Raw genomic sequence first — 27263 nt, 5'->3', positions numbered from 1 at the left:
CAGCCGCCCGCTCCGCCAGCCCAGCGCCACGTCGGTCTCCAGCTCCTTCGGGCTCCGCTGCACCAGGCCGTAAGCGCACGGCCCCGGCCCCGGCCCCGGCGGCGCGCACGGCCGCCCGCCCGCCCTGCCGAGCCCCCAGTACTCGCCTCCTCCAACCCCGGGCCCCGCCGGGCGGCCCCAGCACCGCCCCGACCGGCAGGGCCCTGCCCGCGCATCACACACCCGTGCGCCGGGCCCGGGGGGCGGCAGGCTCCGCAGCACCGGGCAGGCGACACCAGGGGGCCCGCAGGGACCCGCCGCGCCGCCGCCCGGGGGGGACGCGTCGGGGCCGGGACGCTCCATACCGACGGAACAGTGTGAGGGGGGCGGCGGGCGCGGCCGGACGGCGGCGGGGCGGGGCGGCGTTCCCTCGGTGACGGGCCGCGCTTCCGGCGGGCGGCGGATGCTCGGCGGACGGGCGGGACGGCGGCGGCGGCAGGTATGGCTGCCCGAGGAGCGCGGCGCCGGGCCTGGGCCTGGAGCCCCCACCTCCCGCCCCGGGCGTTGCCGAGCCCCGGCGGGGTGGGGGGAGGCGGCTGTTTCTGCGGGGGAACGTCGGGCCTGGGTCCTTGCCGATCGCCCCGCGGGAGGGAGGAGCCCGCCCGGTAAAAGCACCGCGTTGAGCGCTGTAGTCCTGGCTCCTGGGCTCGGAGTTTTCAGTCGTTTCTTCGGTGTACCCGACCGGTGGAGCCGGGTCACCGGGCCGGGCTGAGCCCTTGCCGGCTCGGCCCCGCTCGTCCCGTCCCGGGCGGCGTGGGCTGGGGTAGGGGCGGGGGTAACTTGTCACCCCGTTCGTCCCTGACAGCAGGGGCTGATAGCCGCCCCTCCGTTAGGCGGCTGGCGTGTCCTGTGGGAGCTCGGGGGTTTCTCTTAACAGTGTAAACAGCAAATATTTGAGTTTCTAATTAGCATCTTGAAGTTGGCTCTGGGTTGTCCCGTAAAGGGAATGGGAGAGAACCGGGTGGGTGGTGGGGAGGAGGGGTGCAGCCCCTGGAGGGCTGTACGTGCCCCCGGGTTTTCTGCTGAGCGGGTCCTGCACGGCGCCGAGGGCAGTCCCTTCTGTGCCAGGGCTCCCGAGAGAGGAAGCTGGGCTCTGCCGTTTTGCTCCCAGGCCCTGCAGGGAACCGCCAAGAGGAGGCTCGTTGCTAGCTGGGAGGGATTTCCAGCAGGAACAGAGGTGGCCTTCAGCAAAAGGTTTGAGGTGACCAGGGAAGGAAGGCTGCTCATTTAAAAAGCTGTTACGATAATGAAGGGCCAAAGAGTTTCCCCAAGTAGTTGCGTCTCTGCCCTGAGTTAGTTGGTCACAGCGTGCCAGACAAAGCCGGTCTGGCTCTCAACCCTTCTATTCTTTCAGGGCAGTACCAGGTCGTGATGCTCTGGGCGCTGCTGTCAGTCTCGACACGAGGGAAGTCTTGGGCTGGACTCTCAGTGAGTCTCAGTCCTGGGGCTCATTCACACAAGTGAGGGCTTTGAAGGTCTGCTGCTGCGTAACTGCTTCCTTTTCTTTTGCAGTGTGCTTGATGTTAAGACGATAGCAAAGTGCAGGGTCACCTGAGTGATGTGTACAGAAAAGTAGATGCTTGTGCAAACGAAATGAAACTGGGAGGAGGTGCAGATGGCAGCAGAGTCAGAAAAATAACACAATCACCCCAGAACTGGGATTCCTTTGGGTCTGAGCATTGCTTGTTAATCGGGCAGGGAAGAAGAGGCCACTTGGCTTTTGTAATTCTTTATTGTGTGTAAGTACAGGTCCAGGGTGTGGTAATACATGCATGGACATACTCTGATGTGGAGATTTACTTTTGAATTATAGTACATCTGGAAAAAAACAGGAAAGGAAACTACCAAGGAGGCGCAGCTCGGAAATAAATGATGTAAAAGTAGTGAGTCTGGGATTGGGGCAAAAAAATAGTCTGTGTGAACAGCAGCTGTCACAACTTCATAGATACAAGTGAACTCTCTTCTCTGGGTAAATTCGGGTGGGGTCTTGCATAAAGAGCCTCCAGCTCAGCACTTGTGTAGGAGTTGTATTTTAAAGCGCTGAGGTTTCTCTCCTCCAGCAGACTGGGCTGTTCTACAGTGTGTATCTCTGTAATCAAGGAAGTAAATTTTTATTAGATAGCAAGTGTTCAGGTCAACCAATGTAGGTGCAGAAAACATACTTAAATGCTTGGAAAAATGGAAACAGTTGGCTCTTTAGATCCTGGCATTCAGTAAATGCTTCTGATGTAACGTGTAATTCTTTAGTTTTTAAATGTTTGACTAGGCTTTTTACATCTAGGTACGTCATTTTTCTTACCTGATGATTTTCTGTACAGGGTGTATCACTTGCATCTTGTTGTGACATTTATCTAAAACAAGTGGGGTTCTTAAACTGTGTTATGTCTGGTGAGATGCTTGTTTTTGACAACTGTTACACCCTTATACCGATACAGAATGGACTTTCTGGTCAATGACAGAGCCTGCTTATGGGTCAGTTTTGAGTACACAGGGAAAAACCTCATGCAACAGCACTGTCAGGAAGTAAAATGCATACCCTTATGCTAAGATCCCCAAGCAGCTTCTTACATCCTAACTCCAGGTCTCTCCTCCTCAGTTGCTAGTTCCCAGGCATTTAGAGGATTATATTGCTCTAAACTGTTCTAGGTTTACCCTATGTCAGACTCTGTGTCTTTTGCGCTGTTGGGAAAGGGCTGGGGAAGATTCTGCAAAAGCCTTCCAGAGCTCTGTGGGAGCTACAGTATGGTTCACAAGAAGGACCTGAAATCTAAGAGGTCTTCTGCTCTGGGTCCTCCTTCTATTAACATTTCTGCCATGGAGCACTAACCTAGAGCCAAGGAATGGTGCTGCCTGCCTGTGAAAACCACGTAGAGGTATCTGGGGAGTCTGGTCTGCCTTTCCAAGGGGTAAGGAAGGTTTTGGCAAGAGCACTATCCACAGGGCTCTCTTTCCAGTGTGGAACTGTAAGGATCCTACTAACAACTTCCTTCTTCCACATGGTGCCACTTTAGGATTAATTTTATGCCTAAAAGGGGAAATCCCCCAGTGCTGTCTATTAACGGCCTCTTCTGCTTCTGCTCAAGTGGTGCAAGTTGGCTGTGAAGTCAAGTTGTGATCTGTGTAGAGACAAGCGAGGACACTTGGTGTCTTGCTGGCCCTGTGGCAGTACCATCGCTGCTCCGTGGAAAGGTTTGGATTTGGTCACTAAGCGCTTCAGGACCTTGTTTTGGGGACACTTGCTACTGGGCATCCCCAAGAATCTCCCATGAAAGGCATCTCAGTGGATGGCAGCAGTTGATTGTAGGTCCTCTGTCCCCACTGGAAAGTCCCTGGGAGCTGGGAATGCTGGGGGCTGCCCTGGGGGACTGTGGACGCTTCCTCAGCATGAGGTGCTGGGTTGGGGGGCCTGCTAGGCTGTTGTGGGGAGTGCTTTAAGCACACTGACTCATAGGAGTTGATGCCTGGCATTACCATAGAAATCAGATCAGCTGCTAGGAGTGGGGAGTCCTTGTCCCTTGGCTCCACTGCTGTGTGGTTCCAGCGTGAGCTCACTGTGCAAGGGAACGTGATTTCTCACTTCAAGATCAGAGAGGGTCAGACAGCTCTCACGGGCGGCCCTCACTGGAGGGCAGGGAATAATTTTGCTTGGGTGTCTGCTTGGCTGCAGCAGTCAGACCCTGTGTGTTTGCTGTACTGTCTTGGTGATCCACTGCCCATATATGTCTTGCTCTTTCATATTTTGGGAAACTTATGTCATTTGCTTAGCAACAGCTCCCAGCCCTCTGAGAGCCCCACAGAGGTGAAAGCTGGTCACACACTGGTGAGTAGCAGATAAGAGAGGACAGGAAGTAATAAGTGGGGAGTGATCCAGAGGGAGGGGACAAACACCGACTATCCAATTTCCTGTACTCTCAAAATGAATCCCCAAGGTTGGTCACAAGTGTTGCCCTGAGGATGGACATGATGCCTTCTCTCCGTGGACATGATGCTCAGTCTCTCACGGTTTTTGTCCTCTGTGCTCACATCTGAGAAACTGATTCATTGTCTTCTCTGAATAAATATACACATTCAAGCTCTAGGGATAGAAGATGCAGAACATCATTACCCCCTCCATTCTACTAATGGAAATAACTTTACTGTGAATATAATCTTTCCACACAAAGGCATTGTGCCTCCTCAGGTCATCTTTGAACCCTTTGCTCTCCTCATAATGCAAAACAAGCACAAGCCTGCCTGAGAAACATCATTACAGAGAGTCTTGCTGATGTGGGGTGTCATTTTGTTTTGCTACAATTCCTCTTGGCTTGCTGCCTGTTTTCCATGTGGTCTGTGTGAGCAACGTACTTGTCCTTTCCAGTGTTGGCATTAGAGGACAACAGCTGTTTCCTAGGGGGTCATCCCTAAGAACTGACACCCTTAGGAGGTGCTATGCTAGCTCAGTCCTGGGTTTGACATATCTTCTGTGCCAGGTGAGAGTGAGAAATATTTGCAAGCAGCAACAGCACACTGAGCTGTCTGTCTCTTGGACCTTTTTAATTCCTTGGTCTCCTGAGTATTATGGCATGCTTGGTGAAAAATACTCATTCTAGCAATATGGCTTTAAGTTAAAGATGATTCCTTGCTGCTTGCTGTCATGTAGGAAAAAGGATTTGCTGGGTGATGCTGAAAAGGGATGAAGGTTGTATGTGTATTGTCCTCCCTATCTTACTAGCTCAGCCTATGAAACCCTGTTTTAAGAAGCTGTTCACGTCTGTGTTCAGATCCCAGCATGCTGAAGTACCTACTTCAGTGTTGTGGAGAGCTCTGGGCCTCCCTTATGGGAAGAAGGGGGGGGTGATTCCTGGGAAAGCTTCCAGTGCTGGGCCAACTGTGGAAACAGCTGGACTTTGTGCCAGACCTTTGGAGGGAGGGGGAGCTCAGAGCTGGTACAGTGAGTGTAACAGGCAGGGCCTGGTGTAGCCTGTTGCCTTCCTCAGTGTCTTGCTGCTGCTCCCGTTTCAGGGGAGAAGCTACTCTTGACAGAGCTGTGGTCAAGAGACTCGCCAAGAGGGTTGGTACGGGCTCCTGATGGCCTTTTGATAGTGGTTGGCATGAAAGAATCTGACATATGTCTGACATATGTCGGTGCTCCTGGCTTGGAGGAGGAGGATGATTTCCTGCCTGTGTTAAGGGGGAGGGGAAGTATGATCTTTGGATAAGTAAAGATAAGAGAGGATTTGTGGAAAATTAGTGAGAAGAGGAAGAGCCTTTATGGGGAGGTAAACTTGTGGTCTCTGTGTCTCACCTAGCAATCTCTGCAGTCCTCATTCTAGGTGCTGCAAAATAAACTGTGGTGTCTGGGGATCATGGCTACAGACCCACTCTCGGAGCTTCAGGATGACCTGAACTTGGATGATACCAACCAGTCCCTCAGCCAGCTCAAACTGGCTTCCATAGATGATAAGAGCTGGCCAGCAGATGAAGCCCCTGCTTTTCCCAAATCAGGTAAATATCCTGCTTGTTTGGGGTCTGGGTTTTGGCCAAAAAGGAATTGTTACTCCTGCAGCATTGTGGTCATATCTACATACACAGAGAGCCCCAGCTCCATTTGAAAGCTTTATAGATACATTAATTTTGCACCACACCCAAGTGAATTACCCCTGCCATTCAACAGCACTAAAAAGCTCAGAGCCAGATGATGTAAATGTACTCTTCTCAGTCCTGTGGCTGGCTGCACTTTGGTGCTAACAGTACAAACATGCTGTAAGTCATTGAGTGTCCTCTGCTATGGTCTCTTGCAGGATAGTTTGGCCATCCTGAGTGGAAGGGTCTTGAACTTCCATCTGGGAGGTGGGGCTGGACATCTGAGTTGTTGCTCTGAAATCCTGTGCTCTGTGGACTGCTGCCCAGAGAGTTCAGGGAAACTAGCTCAAGGGCATATAGGATGTCTGTCCATCAAGGGACCATGCTAAGATCCTCCTCCTCTAAAAAGCCATGATGGTGCCCTTGGCACTCGGGTTTTGGTCTTTGTGAATGTTTGTGACGCATCTGAACAGTCGGTTTTGAGGGGGTGTACAGTCTGAGGGACTATATGGACCTCATAGGATTGACAGGTCTCTTCTGAAGTCATTGCTGCTCTTGCCCATTCAGAATTTCAAAGGTGGGTTTCCAAGGTGGGCAGGCACATATATTACTCCCTCCCATGTTGGAAAGCCATTTTTTCTCATCCCTCTACCTCTGTTGTACCCCTCGCCTAGGTGCTCCAGATCCCTTCTTCTAATTGCTTGTTCCTTATCTGTTCTGCAGAGGACTCCAAAGGCTCCCCTGAGCCCGTCACTCATCTGCGGTGGGATGATCCCTACTATGATATCGCCAGGCACCACATTGTGGAAGTAGCAGGTAGCGTTCTCTCTGTTTTCCCCTTTGATGTCTCTGCAGCTGGGCTGAGGAAGGGTCTTTCTAATGGTTGTGGGGGTATCTGCTATATGCCAGGCCCAAATGGCAATGACAGCTGGCATCATAAAGAGAAGGAGCATCAAACTTCTTGAACATTTGCGACGTGTAATTTTCTGTTGACCTTGGTTACACTTGCATTCCTTCTTGGCTCTTACTGTCTTGATTATATTGTTAGCAGGACTTGGTTGCTTTTGCTGAATAGTTTCAGATTTGATCCTTCCCTATATGTTGAGCACAAGATGTGGTTTTTGTGTGATAATGCCACAGAAACTACCTAGCTATGCAGTACAGCTGGAAGGTCCTCAGCTGGCTAAAAAATCCACAGTAGGTCTGGCAGCTCTCTTGTATCTGAACGGCCAGAGCTTGCCATCCTGCCCAGAAACAGCATTTACAGAAATCTGGAATAGGCCCATGGCCCACTGCAGGGAAAGGCCTGATCATTCAGGGTCACAAGCATTTGGATTTTTCTGTGTGGTCATCTTATCCATATGATTTAAATTACAGTAGCCTTCAGCGATTTAATGATGGGACCTCCACAGGAAAGAGTTTTGGGGGTAGTTTTTAGTTTGCTGTGGTAAATCTGAGGGAAAGGTAATCACAGTTTGTTTTGCATTCCTTGTTGAAAAAAAAAAAAAGTGCCTCTTCAGCTTGTTGTGACTCGATTCACACTTCCTCCTTGATAATCTGAAGCTACCCCTCCTATTGCCGTTTATCTCTGCCTTGGTCCCTGCCCCGCATGTGAATTTGCAGTGAAGCAGAGGCACAAGCTGGAGTCCTCCTGATTCAGGGTTGTTCTGCATCAGGGTTTGACCACAGAGGGAAGATTCTCAGGCATTTACCTTGGTAAGAGTTGTCTTTTCTGGGCTGTCTTCTAGAATGAACTTTCTTTCTCCTAACCTCTCACATTACATCTTTTGGGGAACAAAATGATAATGGCAAACTCAAAACTTTGTTGTCCTTTGTCTCTTGGGTGAGCCTGGCCGCTCAGGTTGACAGGCCAGGTCTTCAGCATTTGGGCCATTATGTCTTGTAGATCTGCCACAAGTGCTTTCATTTGCAAATGTGTTACTGACCTCCTTTTCCTCGGGGCTGGAGCTTTAGGACTGGAGCTTACAGAGATCTGCACCCTGGTCCTGCCTACTGCTGAAATGGGGAAGGGACAGTTGTGTGGACTCCACCATTTCAGTGATAATAGCTAGAATGTCTGGAATGCAAATGGCACAGGTAACTGGTGTTTCTGGCCTCTGGGAGCCGGTGAGTTAAATGATACTGTTGTTCACTTCAGACAAAGTGCTTAGTGGAGAGTTTAGATCAGAGACGTTGATAAGACTGGAATGTCAGCCCAAACCAAGGATATACTTTGTGTGCTGCCTCCTGATGTTTAAGCACCGGTCTTCCTGCGGGATTTCTGCTCGGAGGTAACTTTTTTCCCCCCCCAAGCTCTATGACTAAGTATTGCTCCAGTGGAGGCGTGTCTCAGCAGCTATTGGAACGCAGCCATTTCACACGTTGTCAGGATAGCTAATGAAGAATTATCTAACTTTCTGAAAGGATTTTGGGGTAGTAGGATGGCTGACCTGGAGGTGTGCCTGTATTCTGAAAGACATCTGTTCCCCGTCGTAGTTTAAATTTGTGTTTCTAGTGACCTTTCTGTCCCTGTCACGTCCCTGTATAGTGCAGAAACAGCTCAGAGAAGCTTCTGTTGTTGGTTGCTCCTGGCCAGTTTTCACATTAGCTGGTTTATCTGAAAGCCTGTGATGGTCCCACATGCAGAACATGGTGCGATGCCCTTAGCCTTGGAAGAGCTAGTAGCACAGCTCCAGGTAGTGGATTTGCTGCCCCATAGTTTTGAGACTCTGGTGTCTCACCTCCTGGAAGTGGGATTTATGAAGTTGATCAGAGGGGCCTGAGCTGTAATCTGGGCTCTGGGGTGAAGCTGTTTGTTCAGTTTTCTTGGTCAATAATTAATAATGTTAACTCTTTGGAGAATCAGACAAGGTAATGTTCTCTGGGCTGTTGTTAGAGGCAAACAATCTGGGGAAAATCTGGAAAAATCCTATTAGAAGTAGCCAGGAAAATCAATCTCACTGGAGGATTAATATGAAACTGTTGGGATCTAGCTCTACTGAGAAGTTGTGCTTGCCAGCACCTTCAGGTGCAATGAACGCTCGCCATGCTGAGCCTGAAAAAATAGCTCCACCCTGGTTCTCTTGTAAATATTAGCAAATGCAGCACGTGAAGGGTAGTTTTATCCATTCTGCTGATTTATCAGCTTTTTCTTCTGTGTACTTCCCTGTACTGCACTTCAGAGCAGAACGCATATGGCTAACTCTGTTCCTGCCTTCCCTGCAATGTATTCTGGGATGATGATGCTATTTTGAGAGTAGAGCAGAAGACTGGTTCCCATCCTCAGGCTGAACTCCGTGATCCCACAGATATCCTGTGTGGTCAGAAAAATAATTGCTTCTTACAGGATGGGTGCATGGTGTTAATTACTTATTAAAAGCCCAGTTTTTATGACAAAAAGTTAGCCCACTCATTTTCTGGCTGACCTTAATTTCTGATTCTGTTCAAAGCACGCTGGATTTGAATATTGTGGCTACCTGGCCTAAAGAGAGAAAATAATATTGAAAAACATTTTTCAAAGCTTTCTAGAAAAAAAATCAGGGTTTTGCGTTTGTTTTTCCACTTAAAAATAGCGCAGCAGTTTGATGGAGAATGTCCTTTGTGCCCTGTGCTCCTGCCTCTTCTGGGGACTGGGATCTTCCTGGAAGCTGCTGTCCACAGGGAAGGAGCAGGCATGTCGTTGCTGTCCCTAGTGGTGGTGTGTCACAGCAAAAGGCATCCAGACCATGGTTCTGCGGAGTGCCACGGCATTGTTATGGAGCAGCATATTTTAGTTTTGGGAAACCTTCTTTTGGTTCTGGGATTCAATGTTTTTCTGAAGGAGAGAGATGATACTCTGCCTATCCTTTCAGACCTGCCTTAAGGTGTGTGTTTCTGGAGCATTTTACACAGGCTCTGGAGAGGTCTCTGTGTGGTTGTGCTCTTCTTCACTCTGAGTTCCTCTTTTTGTGAGCTTCATAGCAGAGAAATTCATCTTTACATGTGGCTAAAAGTTGGAGCAGAGGCCACTTGATTCCACTGCACAAACCACTTCTGCAAAGTGTATGTTTTTTTCCTTGCCACATATCACACAGCATTCAGCAGAAATGCAGGTTTCTGGTTGAATGCTATTGAGGAACTATCCCAAATTTCTGTTATGTTTAAGAGCTTCTATATTCTTCTGCTAATTCTTATAGGGGAAAGGTGCTGCTTTCATTTCCTTTGGAGTCGAGGCAGACTAGGGTGACATAATCTTGGCCTTGAACTTCAGCAGAGGCTAACTTGCAAGAAGATGGCAGATAGTTAATAACAGTCTGAAGGAGGTCTCTGGAGATGGCAATGCCTACTGGAAACCTTGGGCTGTGCAAGAAGAGCAGGGCTCTTGGCAGCTCTCTGTCAATGTGTTTCTTCTTTCTTCTGCCCAGCCTGAAATACTAGTCTCGCCTTTGTGGTCAATATGCAAGCGTTATAGCTATGAGGTACATCAGCGTTCCCATTTTACACAATAACTGGCTTTTTTCCTTTTGGGATAAGAAAACTAGGTCTTAACATATGATTGGCATATGCATTTTCCACCACTGTGGAGGCTATAAGTTGGTGAAGCAGTTGTCAGGAGAGCAGCCATTGCTATTTACTTCAGCTATGCAGGCCCTGCCCAGTGACTTCAAAGCTTTGCTGAAACTCAGAGCATGTTTCTGCTCGTTTTTGTGGGAAATCTGCTGCCTTGCATCATTAACTGGCAGTCTGCAAGGCTGCCCTCGCAGAAAAGGTGTGATGCTAGTGTGTGCAAGACCCATGACTGAAGTGGGAAGGCAAGGTGGAGAGCCAGGGGTGTTCTAGACTGTGTGTTTCTAGACTGTGTGTTTCTAGACTGTGTGTTTCTAGACTGTGTGTTTCTAGACTGTGTGTTTCTAGACTGTGTGTTTCTAGACTGTGTGTTTCTAGATTGAAACTGCAGTTTTAACAGTGAACCTTTTTTCAGCGGTGAATCTGGTACCAAACCTACGTGAAAAGCAATGTGGCTGGCTGTTGGCTGCAGGTGCCACAGTTGTAACTAGTGCTGTTTGCTGTCGGTGATTGACATGGGGAGGTAAAATCAATCTTGGAGCACCAGTTTCACTAAGCAGGCAGAGGTAGAAGTTACGGACAAAACTTGCGTTGAAAGTATGTTGCAGTGTGCCTTTTGTGGTTAACGGGCTTGGCAAAGGCCTCTGGGCCTTCCAGTATAGTCCATTATTATTGGCTCCATCAATACAGTGTGCCTGCTTTTCTGCTGCTTTTAGATGTAGTTTCTGGCTTTGACTTTTTTTTAAGAGTGTTTGTATGATACAGAATGATGAGTTGCTTCTGTAGAACTGGGCCTATCCAAAGCAAGCCCAGCTTGTGCACCATGTTTTGACATGTGAGATCAAGGGAGTAGAGAGTTTTTAAGGGATTCTAAGTTTCTAAGGGAGACCAAGGGGATGGAGGGTTTCTTTCTAGAGCCCTGCTCCACTCAGGTTCCCATCTTGATAGGCCCATGTGGGTCTGTTGAGCGTAAGAGTGATGGAAAGGGGCTGGGCATGGCAATAAAAGCCTTTGTAAACTCCTCCCTGCTCAGAGAAACCTTTTTATCTTTTTTCTAATTGGCAATTTGATTTTTTATGGGTGTGTTGAAGATCTAAGTTGTCCCCACCTTCAGCTTATTAGTGAACTATAGCTTATTGCAAAACAATCTGTTGGATATGTTATTCATACAGTATGATCCCGTTCTCTCTACACTTCTGAAGTTGTTCAGAAGGCTTGGACGTTCAGAATTAATTGCATTTAACCCTTTTAAAAGTGGCAATATGGCAGTTGCCATTTTGCTGGTAGGGGAAGTGTTACAGTAAAGGCCAGAAATTTGACTGATTGTACAGAATTAGTTGCAAATTCAAGGAAGAGACTCGGGAGTCAGGGGTTGCTTTACTGCCTCTAATTGTTAGATAAAGTTGCTTTGAAGAGGGGCATGGGGGAAAGATGAAATAGAAGGAGCTGAACTGCTGCAAGACAGGAACTAACTGCATCCCAGTGGCAGTCTGGCTAGACTCTGAGACTTCATGCTCAATATTACTTTCTGGGAAAGGGTCCAAAGACTGGCTTGCTGTTAACTTTGTTTCTGTTCCTCCAGACCAGGGTGCACTTGATGGGGCCCAACCAGGTAGGTAGACTTTTCGTGGCACTAACGTTTGGTACTGTAGATCATGGTATTCCTTTAGCATGACTGTGGCCTGTAGCTGGACTGTCTCAGGGGAGCCCAAACTTTGCTCAGCCTTAGGCTGCACTGGCAACTTCTCAGGAGTCCAAAGGCTGCACAACACTGTCATCTGAGGGCTGCACCTCTGTCTCGGGCACAGTAGAATCATCTGGGCCAAATCTGGCATCTGGGCTTTACTCTGGACACTTTGGGGCTCTTGGGTCTCAGTGTAAATCCCATTCCTCTTCTGTCATGGTGGTGGCCTGCTTGGACCAGTTCAGTCCAAACTCAGATTTACCTTATCGTCATACGTACTTTGGAAGTTCATCCTAGGATTGCTTCCTATTCCTTCATATGATCTGCTGCTGCGCTCACGTGCTATGCAGCTGGGGCTTCAACTGGATTCTCCAGCTGGCAGCAACTGTTAGCTGTTTCTTCTCCATTTGGCTGCAGAGATGATGTGTTTTGGTGACTTGTTCCTCATTCTAGCCTGAAGCTGTGGTAGACTGCTCTGTGCTTGCTGAGCATTTGTTAATACTCTCCGGACTTCAGTCCCAGGCCTTAAGAGTTTGGCTGCTGGTGCTTTCACTTCTCAGTGTAGATGAAAACTTCTTTTTGGTGTGAAATTCTTTCTGCTGTTTCTGAACAGCAGGCCAAGGCCTTTGCACAGTCCATGGAAATGCTGATCCTCATCATGTGGCCTCTTCTGCCCCATTTCCCATGCTCTCAGGCATCCTCCCATTTTGCATTCTTTAATCTGACCCTCTAGTATACTTGGTATCAGTTAGAGCTGTAGTCACTTGGTAAGGCTTTAAGATTCTGGTTGTGTTTGAATATTAGGAATATCTAGGTGGAAGGTGTCATGTGTTAAAATACTTCTACTTTGAGCTCCTTACCTTCTTTTCCTGAGGGGCTAAATCCACTTTGGAATTCAACAGGTCACTAAAATCTACTATACTTAAACACTGCCCAGCTGAGTCATAAGCTTGGCAGGAACCTGAATTATATTAGAGAATTTTTTTACTGACAGTGGCTCTGATAAACATACTAAGCTTTGTTAAACTTGTCTAGTAATGTTCCAGAATTATGTAGTCGTGTCCTCTCCTTGACCCTCAATTCATTAACTTTGCTGTTTTACCAGTAGCACTAGCTTTTGGTGGCAAGTTTTATCCATCTGCATTCTCTCAGTATCAAAGTACCAGGATATTCCCATTTGAATCTTTGATCGAGGTGGGCCTTCAGCTGAGGGTACCCGATGAAGGTAGGAATGCGCAGGGTCCCTGGACTGCAGTTATGCTGCCAGTGAGTAGTGTGACAGCCTCCAATTGTGGCATAATCGTGGCTAATGGATATATTTCAGGAGAAATACCCAGAAATACATAGCAGGATTTGCATGTCAGCTATGTATTTTCCGTGTTGGCTGTACAGATTCATTTAAAAGAGCGTCCTGTCTCAGGACAATACTGCTGCCTTGATATGAATTTCTGCTCTGATACATCTGTATTGCTGCAGGATGCCATCTGAAACATTAGCCTCAGTATTTGAACTTCAGCCCTTTTAGAAGTATGGTCCTGCACTGATGGCTTCAAACCACAGCAATGATGTTCCTTGCCCCATTTCTCAGAAGGGCATTGGAAACGCTGTACTTTGGGTGAGAGGAGAAACTGAGTTTGGCCCTTAAAAGCACCATAACAATGTTCAGGAGAATTAGCATGTCCATCAGTGCTACAAGTTAATATCTCTTTACATGAGCAGCTGTCTTGACTGAAGGGGCTTTGCATATTGGCTACTGTCTTGTTCTTTGTTGTTAAAAAAAAAAGGTATCTGAATTACATCCTGTAAGGAGGTCGTTTAATTCCAGTGTAGATTGAAAATAGTTTTAACGTACGAACTTACTCACAAAGGTGTGTGCATTGTTGGGGTGCTCTGTGAGTACTGGTGGTATCTAATTGCTGCTTTGTTAGTTTGTTGTTACCTATTGAGGATTCCTCATCTGGGAGAGGTAGGAGACGGCCTCAGAAGCTGAGTGATTACTTCACGGTCTATAGTTCTGTTAATGGAAACTTCAGCTATTTGCAATTGCAAATGAAGGGTGAAAGCCTAGATACATAAGATTAATATTGCAAACAGGAAAGCAAACAGATCAAGGGATGGAGCATCTGGGAAAGATCAAACACGATAAGGATCTGTTGGGTTGGAGGCAGAGAGGCCACCTGTGGGCAGTTTCCTCTGACAGCCAAGAATGCATGGAATGGGCTTTTGGATTTTGTTTATAAATTGGTACAACTGATTTTCAGCTTTGATGATGAATTTTGAATTTTGTCATGTCTGGAGGAACCAGACTGATGTAGATGGGTGTAGATAGGTGGAAACAAGATTGGCAGATGGTTGTTTTGAAAGTGTCTGTGTTGACAGGCTGAGCTCAGTGTGATGAAACTAGAGTGAAACCCAGACCTCAGTAATGAGCGTGCTGGTTCCTGTGTAGGTCTCATGCATAAATTAATTCTGATTTGGAAGGCAAAATAGACCATTCAGTTTTCAGTCGTCCAGGAGACTATAGATTATCTTTAGGGGTAGTTGGCCTTTGAAATTGTGAAGGGGAAACATGCCATCTCCCCTTTGCCATAATTGTGGATTGTCCGTTTTTTCTTTACCAGCGATCCCAGACCTTTTCACCAAGACTATATAAGGATGAAGTTCTATACTTTGCATAGGCCCTGCCATAGGCTTTCATGTCATTCCAGAGGAAGGTGTTTAAGCTATGTGGTTCCTGACTTGTGACTTATCACGTCTCGAAATCAGCACCCAGGAGTCTGAGCTGAGTGTGTGGCCACCTACAACATCACATGAACATGGTGCTCTACTGCAGTTATTTACAAACCAAGGCCTGTCCTGATCAAGCTGGCAGTCATCTTCTGGCCCTCAGACCATCTGCTCTGGTATGAAATGCAGCCTCTTAGTTACCTGAAGATAGCACCTGTCCTGACTTTAGCACACAGCTATGATCTGCAAAGATCTGTAGTCTTTCTGACCATTCTCTTTCATCACTACAAAACTCAACAGATTTTCAGATGCTACTATCTTTTTGCTGATCTGTGCAGCAAGACCTTTGTCTTCAGATGAAGACATATGAGTGGCTCAAGACCACTGGGAAGAGTCACAATATGCCATATTCCCTGCCCAGGACTTTATAGCCTGCATCTTTGTTTTATAGACAACTTACGTGCATTAGACCCAGCCCTAAAGCTCATAGCAAGCTACCAAGTAACTCCGAGCTAGGCAGAGAGTGGGCTACCGTGGGATATGCAATGTGATGTTGGTCTTGTGGCCTGGCTGTGACTGTATCTGGTTGTTCCAGATAAGCCTTGCATCACTCTCTCCTAGTCCTGCATTCTGGGTCATGGTCCTCCCTAACTGCCCCTTACCTCCGCATGTGTATGTCAGTGTGATGGCCTATGCTGCCCCTTTCCTGGTCTGTGCCTAGTGCTGCCTCAGTGTCCCTAGCTTTCGTAGAGGTTTTGGCTTGTGTGCATCTGTAAATTCTGTCTCTTGTGTTGTCTGGTGAGTGACTTTGAAATCGGACTTGCAAGAGAAAAATATAAGTGAACAAGTAGTAAAAGAATCTGTTCTTCTGGCCAGGATGGGGTGTAAAAGAGGGTTAGCGGCATCTTAATGTCATGGCTGGTGCGTGTGAGTTCTCTGGCTGCCATTTGCAGCACCAAGTGGTCATCTGTTACTAACAGGCAGTGTTCCCAGAAACCTCAGGTTTGCTGTTCCGGAGTTCAGTTGGAGATCTCAGTTGCTGCATGTCAAGTGTAACCAGGTGGTAGCTGAGGGCCAGAGCCCATGCCAAGGTGAGAAAATGGCTGCATGCCCCGGATATTGTAAATCAGTGTGGGGAAAAGGATACGTTTCAAGAGGAATGATGTATTGCAGGGCGTATGCATATGTATTTATATTGTCCTGCATAGGTAGTGATCGTCACTGCTTTTCTGTGCTGCGGTCTGTATGAGATGGTTGTGCTGTAGGGAAGGAAGGAGGGTGGTGTTGAGTATAACCTCAGTAGCTTCTTCCACTGCTCCATGCTCCTTCTGCTTGACAAGAAAACATATCTCTTGGAGCAGGGCGAGTAGCAAGAAAGATGGGAAGACTTTAACCCTTCACACTAAAGGAACCATTTCATCTCCACTGGGGCTAAAAAGCGAGTCATCCTTATGGAAATGGATTGAGTGTTGTGTCTGGGAGAGAACCAGATTTTCTGTCAAATTCTGTATATCTAAAAGATTTGTGACCTGCTTCTTACTTATCTAAATCTCTCAGTTCCCCTAGCAAGTCTGCTAAGCTTGTCCATGCCCATCTGATCAGGTTTTGTTCATGGGACTGAGATCTCTGCTGGCAGAAGTCCCACTGATGTATGAAGACTTGCTTTGGGGAAAACTTGGCTTCTTGTCTCTGAAGCCTCAAGTGGTGACTGGGAGTGTCCTCCCCGAGGTGAGGGTGCTTTTGTGGGTTATTTGGCTCCAGTGTGATGTGGACTGTTTTCTGGTGGGTTTTTACATAGAATGCCTTGTTGTGCTGTACTTTGCAGCTCAGGTTGGAGAAATATCTCCTAGATGGAAGCAGTGAACAGCTTGTTCTGCAGTCCCCTTGGAGAATCCAGCAGCCCTACTTGGTCCGCCTGTAGAAAAGGCTCATGATGGTGCTTGCTTCTCATCTCTGGCATGTGGCCAGGACTGCCCTGTTTTTAGGAATTTCTTGGTTTCCAGGGTATGAAATGGCTTTGTCATGTGTGCGGGACTAAGCTTCAGGTGAAACAAGAAGCAAATGTACCAGACCACAAGCAATTAGCCTGGGAACGTGTGTAGGATGGAAGGAGTGGTTATTGTGCCTGTGAGGGACAGTTTTCCCTGTGCCTCCCTGGGCACACGTGCGTCAGGAGCAGTGCCCAGGGGCGGTGTTGCAGGATTAATGCTCTGAACACTCTGCTCGGTACTTGAGGCCTCCATCCTCCTGCTTTCAGGGCTGGAGCATGGACTTTTTTCTCCGTTTGCATCGTTTACGTGCCAGGCCCTTGGTGTTCAGGTTCCTGCTTTCATACTAGGCTGCGGTAACTCTGCTGAAAATCAAGTTTAGCTTTGCTGGCAGCTGTGGCGATCCAGACTTCTGCCTTGTTATGGTGGTTTCCCATTTCCTGTTTACCCCTTGCTGCCAAGACCACAATGTAGTCCTTAAACTCCCTGTAATCTCTGCATTTCATCTGCAGGTGATGACAAATATGGAAGGAAAGTAATTTTGTTCAGTGCCTGCCGGATGCCCCCAAGTCATCAACTTGATCACGTGAAACTGCTGGGGTGAGTAGTGTCTTACGAGGCTGCTGTTAACTTCTTAAGTCTGATATAATTCCCAGGTGCTGAATTCTTGGGGCCAGATCTATCTGCAGTAGCGTCTTTAGTTGGACATGACCTCCCAAAGTGCTTACCTCCATTGCTGGGGATGCAAATCCTCTGTTGTGGCACATAAAACTGAGTCCCAAAGGGAGGAAGAAGAGAGGGAAGTGAGATCAGCAGTTGTCTCTTCTCAGGTACCTGAAATTCACACTGGACCAGTATGTGGAGAGTGATTACACACTGGTGTACCTGCACCATGGCCTGACCAGTGAGAACAAGCCATCCCTGAGCTGGCTGCGGGATGCCTACAGGGAATTTGATCGCAAGTGAGTAAGACTGCAGCAAGCAAGGATATAACATGCTGTTCTGTAGCCTAATGTAGATGATCTTCCCCATGGCCTCCATGTAGCTTGGTGATTGTAATTTACTGTCACTTATTTCTGCTGCTTATGGAGATGGGTTGTTGTTTAATACAGGCTGAATAATGGGATAAACAACTCTTTCTGTAGTTACGTCCTTTAGGCCAACACGCAAGCAGCAAAACCAGGACTCAGTGCAAGCGTGTCAGCCCTGTGGTATAATTGTTGCTTCCTGGTAAGGCTGTTCACTGCTTACCTGTGAATTTTGGAATCCAGTAAAGCATGCCCTTAGGCTGCTGAGGGGCCTGACGCAGCAGCGAAGCACATCAGAGCAGAGGCTGTGGGTGCTGGGGAGTGGTGACGCTCAGTGCAAAAGGAATGGAGCACCCAGGGTGCCTCAATCTTGTGGAAAGGTTGATTCCTCTGCTTAAAGTGCAGCTCATCCTTACTTAGCTTCTCTTGGCAGGTACAAGAAGAACATCAAAGCTTTGTATATTGTGCACCCAACCATATTCATCAAGACCCTGCTGATCCTCTTCAAGCCTCTGATCAGGTAGGAAGAGCTATAGCAGGGTCACCCACATCCTCACACTGCAGGGGAATAATGAGGCATTCTCAGTGGTGCACAATATGAGCCCAGGCTGCCAAGCCTACCTTGGAGTCTCTCACCCTATGCCATCTCCTCCTGTTTCTGAGCTCAGAAATATTCAGACACAAGAAGCACTGCTTTGGGAACCTGCAGAATTTGCAGCTTTGTGCTGCCCTTTCTACCCAGCCAAGTAGAAGTAAAGTGTTGCAGGCTCTGCTAATAATGAACAAGGAAGTGAGAGCATCAGTCCAAATGGTATTTACTTTATTGTGTTGATGCTGAAATCCTAACTCTGTAAAATAATTGAAAGTAAAATTTTCTCCAGCCTGCTGCTGAACTTAGGAAGGAGAAATCCAGTGTTTTAGGGAGCCTGCTGCTAGGGCTTCTAATGTGACTTGGAAAGTCTTGGCATCTCCTGGTAAAATATACGGAGTTGGAGAGCGATGTGGGCAATATCTCCGCTGCTCAGCCATACCTGCCCCTTTGCCCATTGATGTCTCTTGCAGACCCCTGCTCTCCTTGCCTGTAAGAAGTCTGTTCTGATACTGGATTTCCTGATTCCTTACATACCTACTTTTCTCTTGTTTTTCAGCTTTAAGTTTGGACAAAAGATTTTTTATGTGAACTTCCTTAGTGAGCTGGAGGAGTATGTCAAGCTGGAACAGTTGGGGATCCCAAGACAAGTGCTGAAGTGAGAATGCTGCCTGTCTCCCTCTCGCTTAGGGATCTGTGACAGGGGTCTTTTCTGGGGGAATGGCAAGGGGAGGAAGAGATTGTTCCGCTCAAGAAGTGGTTTTGGAGGGAGTGGTGACAAATTGCCTTAAAGACTGTTGTTTCTATCCATGCTCCTTTCTGTGAATTGTTGGCCCTGGTGCCCAGTTCTGTCCTTGAGTGAAAAATCCTTCCCCAGTGGAGCATCAATCCTGCCTCTCCCACACACCCCTCCAGGGCTTTCTACAAGCTGCTGACTATAACGCTGATCTGGAGCTCGTGCTGTGCATCTGCTGCGTCTGGGCACCTGCTTTGCTCACTCTGCACAGTTCAGCTTCTCTTCGGGGCTTCCCAAAGTTGCCACAATCTCAGTCCTACCAGACTGATTCCCTGTCCCTCACAAACACATGCAACTGTCTCATCACAAGTAGTGCTGTCCTGGCCTCCTGCCCATGCTGTCCGTCATCCTCAGCTACCCCATCTCCTGATTCCAGACAGATATTCCTTTCTCCCTGCTTTCTTCTGGCAACCAGATGTTTTGTTCTCGTTGACCCTGTGCTCCAGAGCTGACTGTTCTGTTTTTGCATATGTGGAATCAACCACGCTAGGCTAGAGCTGTTACCACTGAGCGTGCAGTGGGTTCATGCTGGGTTCATGCTCTTTCTGGGAGGTGGAGTGGCTTTTTACTAGTCTGCGTTTTGCCACAGATACGATGAATATCTGAGATCCTTGCAGAAACCTTCACAAGTGCCCCAGAAGCCAACACCCCCACGCCCACCGCTGCCAAACCAGCAGTTTGGAGTCTCGCTGCAGCAGTGAGTATCTCTGCTTTTACCCTGACTTGCTTCATATGAGGTCACTGTATTTATAAATGAACAGCAGCAAAAGTGGCTGTAAAATTTCTTGCAGTTCAGACTTCCTACAAAGCTCCAGTAGTTCTTCTGAGGAACTCTGCGCTCATGTCCAGATCCTGACTGACTCGGTTCAGTTCCATCCTCTTGATTCCGTGGCTAGATTGTATCTAAATTAGGATAAGATTGTTTCTGCAGCTAAGGGACACTAAGGGAGGAGCAAAATAAGGGCCGTGGGGACAGCTTTATGCCACTAGAAACTTCCTTTAAGCAAAGGAAGTCTGTAGGAGGCTGATGGAGGTGTCTTTAGGGCTATGCTGTTTTTATTGAGCAGTGCTGCAGATCTTAGTTTTTTTTAATATCATAAATTGTATTTTAAAAGCACTTCTGTTGACCCTTGTACTGATTCCCATCCCCCATTCCTGCATGGTGACACAGGCAAACAGAGATGCTGGCAAGGGCTTCTGACACTGGCTAAGTGGTGAAGGTATTTTTGAGTGTGATTTTTGCCTCCCCAGGGAATGAGGAGGAGCCAGTACTGTGTGGCCAGACAGATCCTCTGAAGCAATCTGGGAACACATTCCCCAGCTTCAGCATAACATTTCCAAATGTAATCCCCGTGATGCTGTGTGCCTGAGCTTGTTAGTAGCCTGAGAGGGGTGAAAAGCTCCATGTTATCAAGTGCTATAGACAGTCGAACGTGAGGGTGGCTGAACCAGGGACTGGGGTAGCAAGATCCTATGTGATAGCACTTGTGTGTGCAAGTTCAAGACTCAGGGGCTGCAGGACAGGGAGGACCAGTCATTTGTAACCTTTTATCTCTTCCCGCAGTCTCAGGGAGAAGAGCCCTGATCAATCTCCTGTTCCTCTGGTGGTCAGAGACACTGTTGCTTATTTGCAAGAGCACGGTAAGTCTTCAGCCCCACTTCTTTCCATGTCAGCAGCCCCTCCTCCACCCAAGTTCCCATCCAGAGTGTGGTAAGATAAAGAAGAACAGCAGTCTAGAATAAGGTGTAAAGGCCTGAACTGGTTGAGATAGCCTTTAAGAGAGATTCTGCAGGGCTTAGGAGACCTCTTTCTTCCAGCTGTCCATACTCCCACTTGTACAAGAGTAGTAAAATGCTCCTTGTATCCTTTGTCTCGTAGTGGAAGCAGTAAGAAATGTCATACTTCAAAAAAGGGGCTTTGTTGACATCTGTCTGAACGTCCCCCAGCATGGATTTATGATTAAGACCAGCATTTTTATTGACTCTCACATGGCTGATCTTTCTTCTCCATTTACTCTTCTTTCACAGCTCTTGCTACAGAGGGGATTTTCCGGAGATCAGCAAATACACAGGTTGTCAGGGAGGTCCAGCAAAAATACAACATGGGTAAGTGCCCAAACTCAGCAGAGCCCCTCTCACTCCCTAACTACTGCTGTCCAGCTGGAATTAGTTGGAACTAATGAGTGGCTTGTCTCCTCCTCTGATAGGCCTCTAGGTGAGGCCCCATCGGGGTCTGACCTGAGTTGCAAGGGAGAAACATCTGATACTTCTGCTCTGTGGAAAGCATATTCCTTCCCACTCACATTCCCCTTGCTGCTCTATTCCTTCCTGAAAATTTCTGTTTCTCAGGGTGGGATTTACCATTTTCACCTGGTTATATTGGAGGGACTGAAGGTGACCAGAAAGGAAACTTGTCATCTGTTTCATCTGATGATTTCTAAAGATGCAGTGCTGGATTCAGCAGTGCTTTGTATATGCCTTTGGGACACATCTTTCCGCTCTGCTAGAAGACGTGGTGCTTCAGTACCCTCTCTGTGTTCTTTAAAATACTGCTTCCCTAGCTCTGGGCTCTGGCCACCATGTCCCATTCTTTGTCTGGAGGAGGTCCTGCTTTGGCCAGTGAGCACTGAGTCTCTGCTCAACTTTCTCAGGTGTGCCTGTAGATTTCCAACAGTATGAAGATGTCCACCTCCCTGCTGTCATTCTCAAGACCTTCTTGAGGGAGCTACCTGAGCCCATCCTCACTTTTGGCCTCTACAGCCATGTTGTCAGCTTCCAGAGTGAGTTGTAACAAGCGTGCTACTCCCTGAATTCTGCACCAGCCAAGGGCAAAGGTGTCTTCGGGGAGGGGGGAGGTCCTGCATGGGATGCCCTGTGACTGCAGACAGGGCTTTCATCAGGATGGGTACTAAGGATTCCTCGTGGACCTGCTTGTACCATCTCCCTTGATTTTTAGGTGTGGAGGAGGTGAATCGTGTGGATGTTGTTCGCAAAACACTCCAGACTCTGCCAGAAGAGAACTACCAAGTGCTCCATCTACTGACAGCCTTTCTGGTGCAGGTGGGCAGTTGTATTCTAGTTCAGTTGCCTGTGCCTTGCGTCAGCTTTTTGACTACCTGCTCCCTCTTTGCCTTTGAGAGGAAATGAGTCTCAAGCTAGGAAATTGCCTTTCTTTACCTTATGTTCTTGTTATACAGAGATCAATAATGATCATGATGAACTAGCCTAAGCAGTTGCTTCTCATAACGCTGAGAGGTGCAGGCGGGCATTAAGCCCGTGCAGTCTGTACCAGGGAGGCTGAAACCTCCTCCCGGTGGAGGTACAACTGCAAAATATCTGAGATTAGACTTGAAGAGGCGTCTTGGATCTGGCCTACAGAACTTTCTGCTGCCAGGGAAGCCACTGCAAGACTGTCCTAGGAAGAAGGAAGATAATTTTGTTTTGAGTGGTGTTCTGGATTGTAGAGATACTGGCTGATGGTGCTCTTGGTCATATTGTTACGATATGGGCTGGTGGCTAAGCCATAGTGGCAAATTGCAAGCTATTGCTCCTCACCTCCTGAATGCTGGATGTCATGTGTGTTTCCCCCAGCCATCTTGTGGCATTGGGCCTTCAGCTTCTCTCCTCCTGTTTGCCCTTGGGGTGTCAGCTCTGGCTTTGGGGAAGGTAGAGAGCAGTTGCTGCGGTGTTCTGTAGGATTCACAATGGTCTCTTTCCTTCCTGCATAGGTCTCTGCTCAGAGTGACAGAAACAAGATGACAAACACCAACCTGGCAGTTGTGTTTGGCCCAAATCTGCTGTGGGCCAAAGATGTAGCCATCACCCTAAAAGCCATCAACCCCATCAATACCTTTACCAAGTTCCTGCTGGACCACCAGAAGGAGCTTTTTGAGGATGTGGAGGCCTGAATCCAGGCCAGCCGACACCAGCACACTGTGCCCACCTTCCCACCTTTTTTCCCACCTTGTCTTGGGAGCTGTGACCAAGCTGTCTCCAATGCAAAGGGACCATTGATCCTCTGGGTGATGAGCAGAGCGAGGGCTGTGGAGATAGATGGTGGAGAGAGTGTGTAGGTAAGCGAGCAGGACACCTGCTGCTCCGGATGGGGAAGGGGAGCTGGTGTCCCAGCTGCTGCTGGGTGGAGTCCTAACCCACCTGCCATTCTGTGCAGCTCTTGCAGGGCTCATCACCAGCCTGCTGCCCTATCAGATGACCTGCCTTCTTTTCCTCCTTCCCTCACGTGCAGTTTTTCTGCCCTCCTTGGTCCCTTCCTCAGCAAAGATCTTTTTATGTTTAAGCTCCCAATAGCTCCAGCTGGGCTGTCTGGGCTAGGGCAGGCTCGCGGTGTTTTGTGGCAGAGACGTTCCTGCTGTGAGTGCCATTTCTCAGCGCTGAACCTGCATCCTGCCTTTCCCCAGAGGCACCTAAAGCAGGGAGGGAAGCCAGGCAGCCCTTGTGCTTCAGGTGGCAGCGTGTTCTGCACTTGCAAGCACCACTCGCCCCGATGCATTTGGCCGGCAAGTGAAGAACAGGCTCACAGCACACAGGCTGTATACCTGTCAGACTCTGATATAAGGAAGCTGAATTTATCCCAAACCCCTCTGGGATCACCCACTCCAGGTACTCTTCAGTGTTCACTGGGGTGTAGTGGGTGAGGTGGCTCCCATAGTTACCCGGCTCAGGTGCATTTGTCCCTCCAGCAGCATTTCCAGCCTGACTCATGCCGGACCTGGCTGTGCGGGGGGGCTGGCTGGGGCCCTTTGGGAGCTGGTGAGCCTGAATGGCAGGGAGCAAGCGCCCTGGTGGCGCTGCGTGGCTGCACACGCTGAGGATCACTGCCTTTCCCCATGGCAGCAGCACAAGACCTCTCCCTTCTCCGTCAGGCCTGTGTATCTGTGCTGGCTGGCACAGACCGCCTTGGCTAGTTGTCTTTCTGAGCAGAGCTTTCCTCAGTACAGCCTAACAGAGAGCATGGCCTTGAGGGAAGCTCTGGGGACTGGGGCTAACCCTCGCTGTGGAGTGCACCAGGCCTAGATTATGGATTTCCCAGGTGCTGAGCACTCATGTGCCAAAGCTGTGAGGGAACAGCTACTCCATGCCAAGGGCCTTTGCCCCATCTCCTCCTCGGTTTGTACTTTCCTTCCATCCTACCACGGAAGCCTGGTCAGATGCATTCTGTATGCCCTGGGCGTGCTGGAGAGATCAGGTTGTCCGCAGGGCAGGCTCAGAGCAGGGTGGGCCTGGCACCCTCCCGAAGCAGCTGCAATACTGTTAGGACATTACTGTTGGCTTTGGGTTGTGGCGTTCCCGTTACCTGAGCTCAAAGAGATCGCCCTCCTTAGCCTGGGCCCGGCAGGGTTGTTAGTAGGGTGCTTCTAGCCTTACTCCACTAGTGTGTTTTATCTTTGTATCTTGTGCCCTGTGTGCCCGGGCCAGTCCTCCCTGCCGCATCTGGCTACAGGGACAAATCTTTTGGACCAAGCAGAACTAATTTTTAAAAAGCTACTGGATGCTAAATAGGATTTGCTTTTTCATAATATTTTAGCCTGCCTTTAAACACTGACAGAAGTTGGTGCCCCAGTTGTACTCAAAATAAGTGACATCAGCTGCAGGAATGGAAATTGCTCTTTTTGCTAAGCTCTGGAATGGGGATGGGTGCAAACACAGGCAGCTCTGCGGGGCAGTGCGGATCCGGCCACCTGGCTTGGAGGAGGCACACCAACATATGGGTGGGGACAGTGAGCAAGAGACTGGGCGTTACTAAGGCTGGAGCAAGAGAGATTCTAGGAGAGGGCTGGGTCTGATCCCTTCTACATACTGGGGAACTTTGCCCTATGGAGTCTACAAGGCTGCTTACTCTCCCTCTTCTAAGAGTAGGAGTCATTCCTGTTTGGCCAGGACATGAATTGTTTCAGCCTGAACAAATCACAGCGGTAATCATATAAACGCTTTGGAGGGAGAGATACTCAGCTCCTAATTCACCTGCAGTATCTACTAGAGTAAGTTAGCAGGGCTGATGTGCTGTGGAAGAGTAATCTCCTGGGAGGGACAGTGTGAAGAGCGGTGCACTTGCCCCAGTGCTCGCTTTAAGAGGCAAGGCTTTCTGGGCAGCCTGGGAGGAGTGGGGAGGCTGAGGGAGCCCAGTGCAGTCCCCTTTCCCTGCAGGCACCCCCCCAGTTCTGCGTAGGTTTCAGCATGGAGGGAGACGCGGTGATTTGACTGTATCTGCAGCTGACACTGGCCTCATTTACATCCCCCTAGAGGATGTAACTTCTCCTGCAGCAAAAGAGCCCAAGGTCAGCACCTTGGGGCTGGAAGTGCCTGTGTGCTGGGGCGCTAAGCCTCGGCCTGACGTGCAGCCCCAGCTCCCTGGGCAGGGTGGCACGTTCCGGCCCTGTGCAGCAGCAAGGACCGTTCCATGCCCAGTAGCAAGAGGAGCAGTGCTGGGGTAGCTTAGCTCCTCTCCGGGGGGAGAGGAGGGATAGCTGCAAGTCTGTGTTCTGGCTGGAGTTTGTTTGGTGGGTGCTTTTTATTTTTTAAAGTGAATTCTTGAAATAATGTTCCTTTTCAGCAAAATAGAGACTGGTGCACCCCCTGCAGGCAGGGATAAAAGCCTGCTCCAGTTCAGTGCCTGCAGGAAGCAGATAAATGCTTGCAAATCCTGGAAGGGACCCTGTGAAAATATCCCCTTTCCTCTGCTGGTCCACGTTCTGGAGCTGCCGGGGGCCCCAGAGCAGGCCCAGTAACCAGGGTTGCTTTTGCAGTCTGCTCTCCTGAATGCCTTGTATGGAAATGTCCCTCCTGTGACTTGAGCAAGGAACTGGCCGGGGCTCGCCCGCAGCCCACGCTGGGGGGATGGCCGCCAGGGCCTGCGTCTGTCAAGCCCAAGGAGGGTTAAATTCCTTCCTCACCTGATCAGCCTCGTTGCACAGGCAGCATGTTGGCTGGGCAGCTTTTCTCTGCTACGTATAGGTGGGGGGCAGAATCGGATTAGGGTGCTGGTCTTTTGTGTTGGTGTTCTCCTTGCTGTAGAGCTGGCCAAGGGTGTCTTCCATGGCTTGTCTTTCAGGTTAGCTATTAGCCATTTTACCCTGTGGGGGTACTTGTTCCACTTCAGCCCTCTTTTTGGCACCTAGACCATTCCCCTCTGCTAAGCCTCCCACTGTCTTAATGGCCTCTGATCCCTCCCTGCTCCCTGGCCCAAGCTGTGTACCAGCACCCAAGCTTTTGGGTGGTGCAGGGGATGCTGCGGCCACCTGCATGCCTTGTGGCAATGATTGCTAATTTGAGAGAGCTGAGGGCCAGTTCGGTCCCTGCTTCCTCTTTCACGCGCAGGGGATCCTGTGCAAAATTTTTGGCTCCACTGTTTTGCTGGTGCTCCCTGCCGCCTTTTCCGTTGATGTTCGTCAGGCATGGGGCCAGGGTTTTGACGGTTCACATTGTTTATTTCCTTCTAGTCTGCATCAATCTTATATTTCACAGTTTGCACTTTTTGTATTTCAATAAAAATCAAAATGTAATCCCAGATCCAGGTGTGTCTGTCAAGTGGCAGCAGCTGTGGCACGTCTCCAAGAAACAGAAGTAAGGCTGGCTTGTGCTGCCAACCACAACCGTGCAGACAGGGAGGAAAGTGCATACGGTCCTTGGAGTCTGATTTATTAATTTTAGTTTACCTGCTCTAACTCCCTGGACAAGACATCAGTCGTAGAGTTATTATTTCTCTGGTTTTTTTTTCATGTGGATGGTACTTTTGTCTGTAGTCTATAATTTTCCACCCCTTGGACTCTGCTGGACCCTGTAACAGGGCCAGCATGGTTAATACGCTGACTGTGCCTCAGGCTGTGAAACCTCCTGTGAGCACAGCAGTTGGTCCTGTCTCTGGGCTTGGTCACGGTGAGCTGCTGCTGCTGACACTGTGCTGTGGCCTCGGAGGAGCTGGGGAGAAGGTGGGCCCATCCCTGACGGGGTGCCAGAGCTGGCACAGTGTACACTGTGCGTGACCACATGGACAGCACAGCGCACACACCATTGCAGCTGGATGTGTTTTCTTGTGTCACAGCCCTGCAGCCTTAAGGACATTATTCTAAGAACATTTTTCTTTCTATAAATACATACAATAGGCTCGCAGTTGGATGGTATTTGATTGTTCGTGACCTTGGTGATTAATCATGCTTCTATGACTGTTTACTTTGTCACTTATTTGCTGATGGTTTTTCCAATCCCTTGTCGTGCTGGTGACATGGTGAAGAGGGAAGGAACTGAAGGCCCTGTAGTAAGGCCCAGATCCCTCGGGACAGTTTATGTG

General features: G+C 48.9%; 1 protein-coding gene across 4 annotated transcripts; it reads left to right on the top strand.

Annotated features, from left to right (window-relative positions):
* Positions 1-359: 359 nt before the first annotated feature.
* Positions 360-26485, top strand: ARHGAP1 (Rho GTPase activating protein 1). 4 transcript variants are annotated; one of them, XM_064462631.1, is made up of 13 exons: positions 360-473; positions 5338-5523; positions 6325-6417; positions 17058-17145; positions 17376-17507; positions 18007-18093; positions 18722-18820; positions 19548-19655; positions 20523-20599; positions 20987-21064; positions 21610-21738; positions 21915-22018; positions 22687-26485. In XM_064462631.1, exons 2-13 carry the CDS (start codon positions 5385-5387, stop codon positions 22864-22866), a joined length of 1314 nt encoding a protein of 437 aa, XP_064318701.1. In that variant the 5' UTR covers positions 360-473; positions 5338-5384; the 3' UTR covers positions 22867-26485. The 4 variants fall into 4 exon arrangements, with proteins under 4 accessions (XP_064318701.1, XP_064318704.1, XP_064318702.1 ...); XM_064462634.1 differs by lacking the exon at positions 360-473 and adding an exon at positions 554-644 and having other exon boundaries at positions 5340-5523; XM_064462632.1 differs by lacking the exon at positions 360-473 and adding an exon at positions 4972-5089 and having other exon boundaries at positions 5340-5523.
* The last annotated feature ends 778 nt before the right edge of the window (positions 26486-27263 follow it).

This window comes from Phalacrocorax carbo, chromosome 10 (genome assembly GCF_963921805.1).
Source record: "Phalacrocorax carbo chromosome 10, bPhaCar2.1, whole genome shotgun sequence".
In the NCBI taxonomy this organism is placed as follows: domain Eukaryota; kingdom Metazoa; phylum Chordata; class Aves; order Suliformes; family Phalacrocoracidae; genus Phalacrocorax; species Phalacrocorax carbo.
This window is presented reverse-complemented; position numbering and strand designations above follow the sequence as displayed.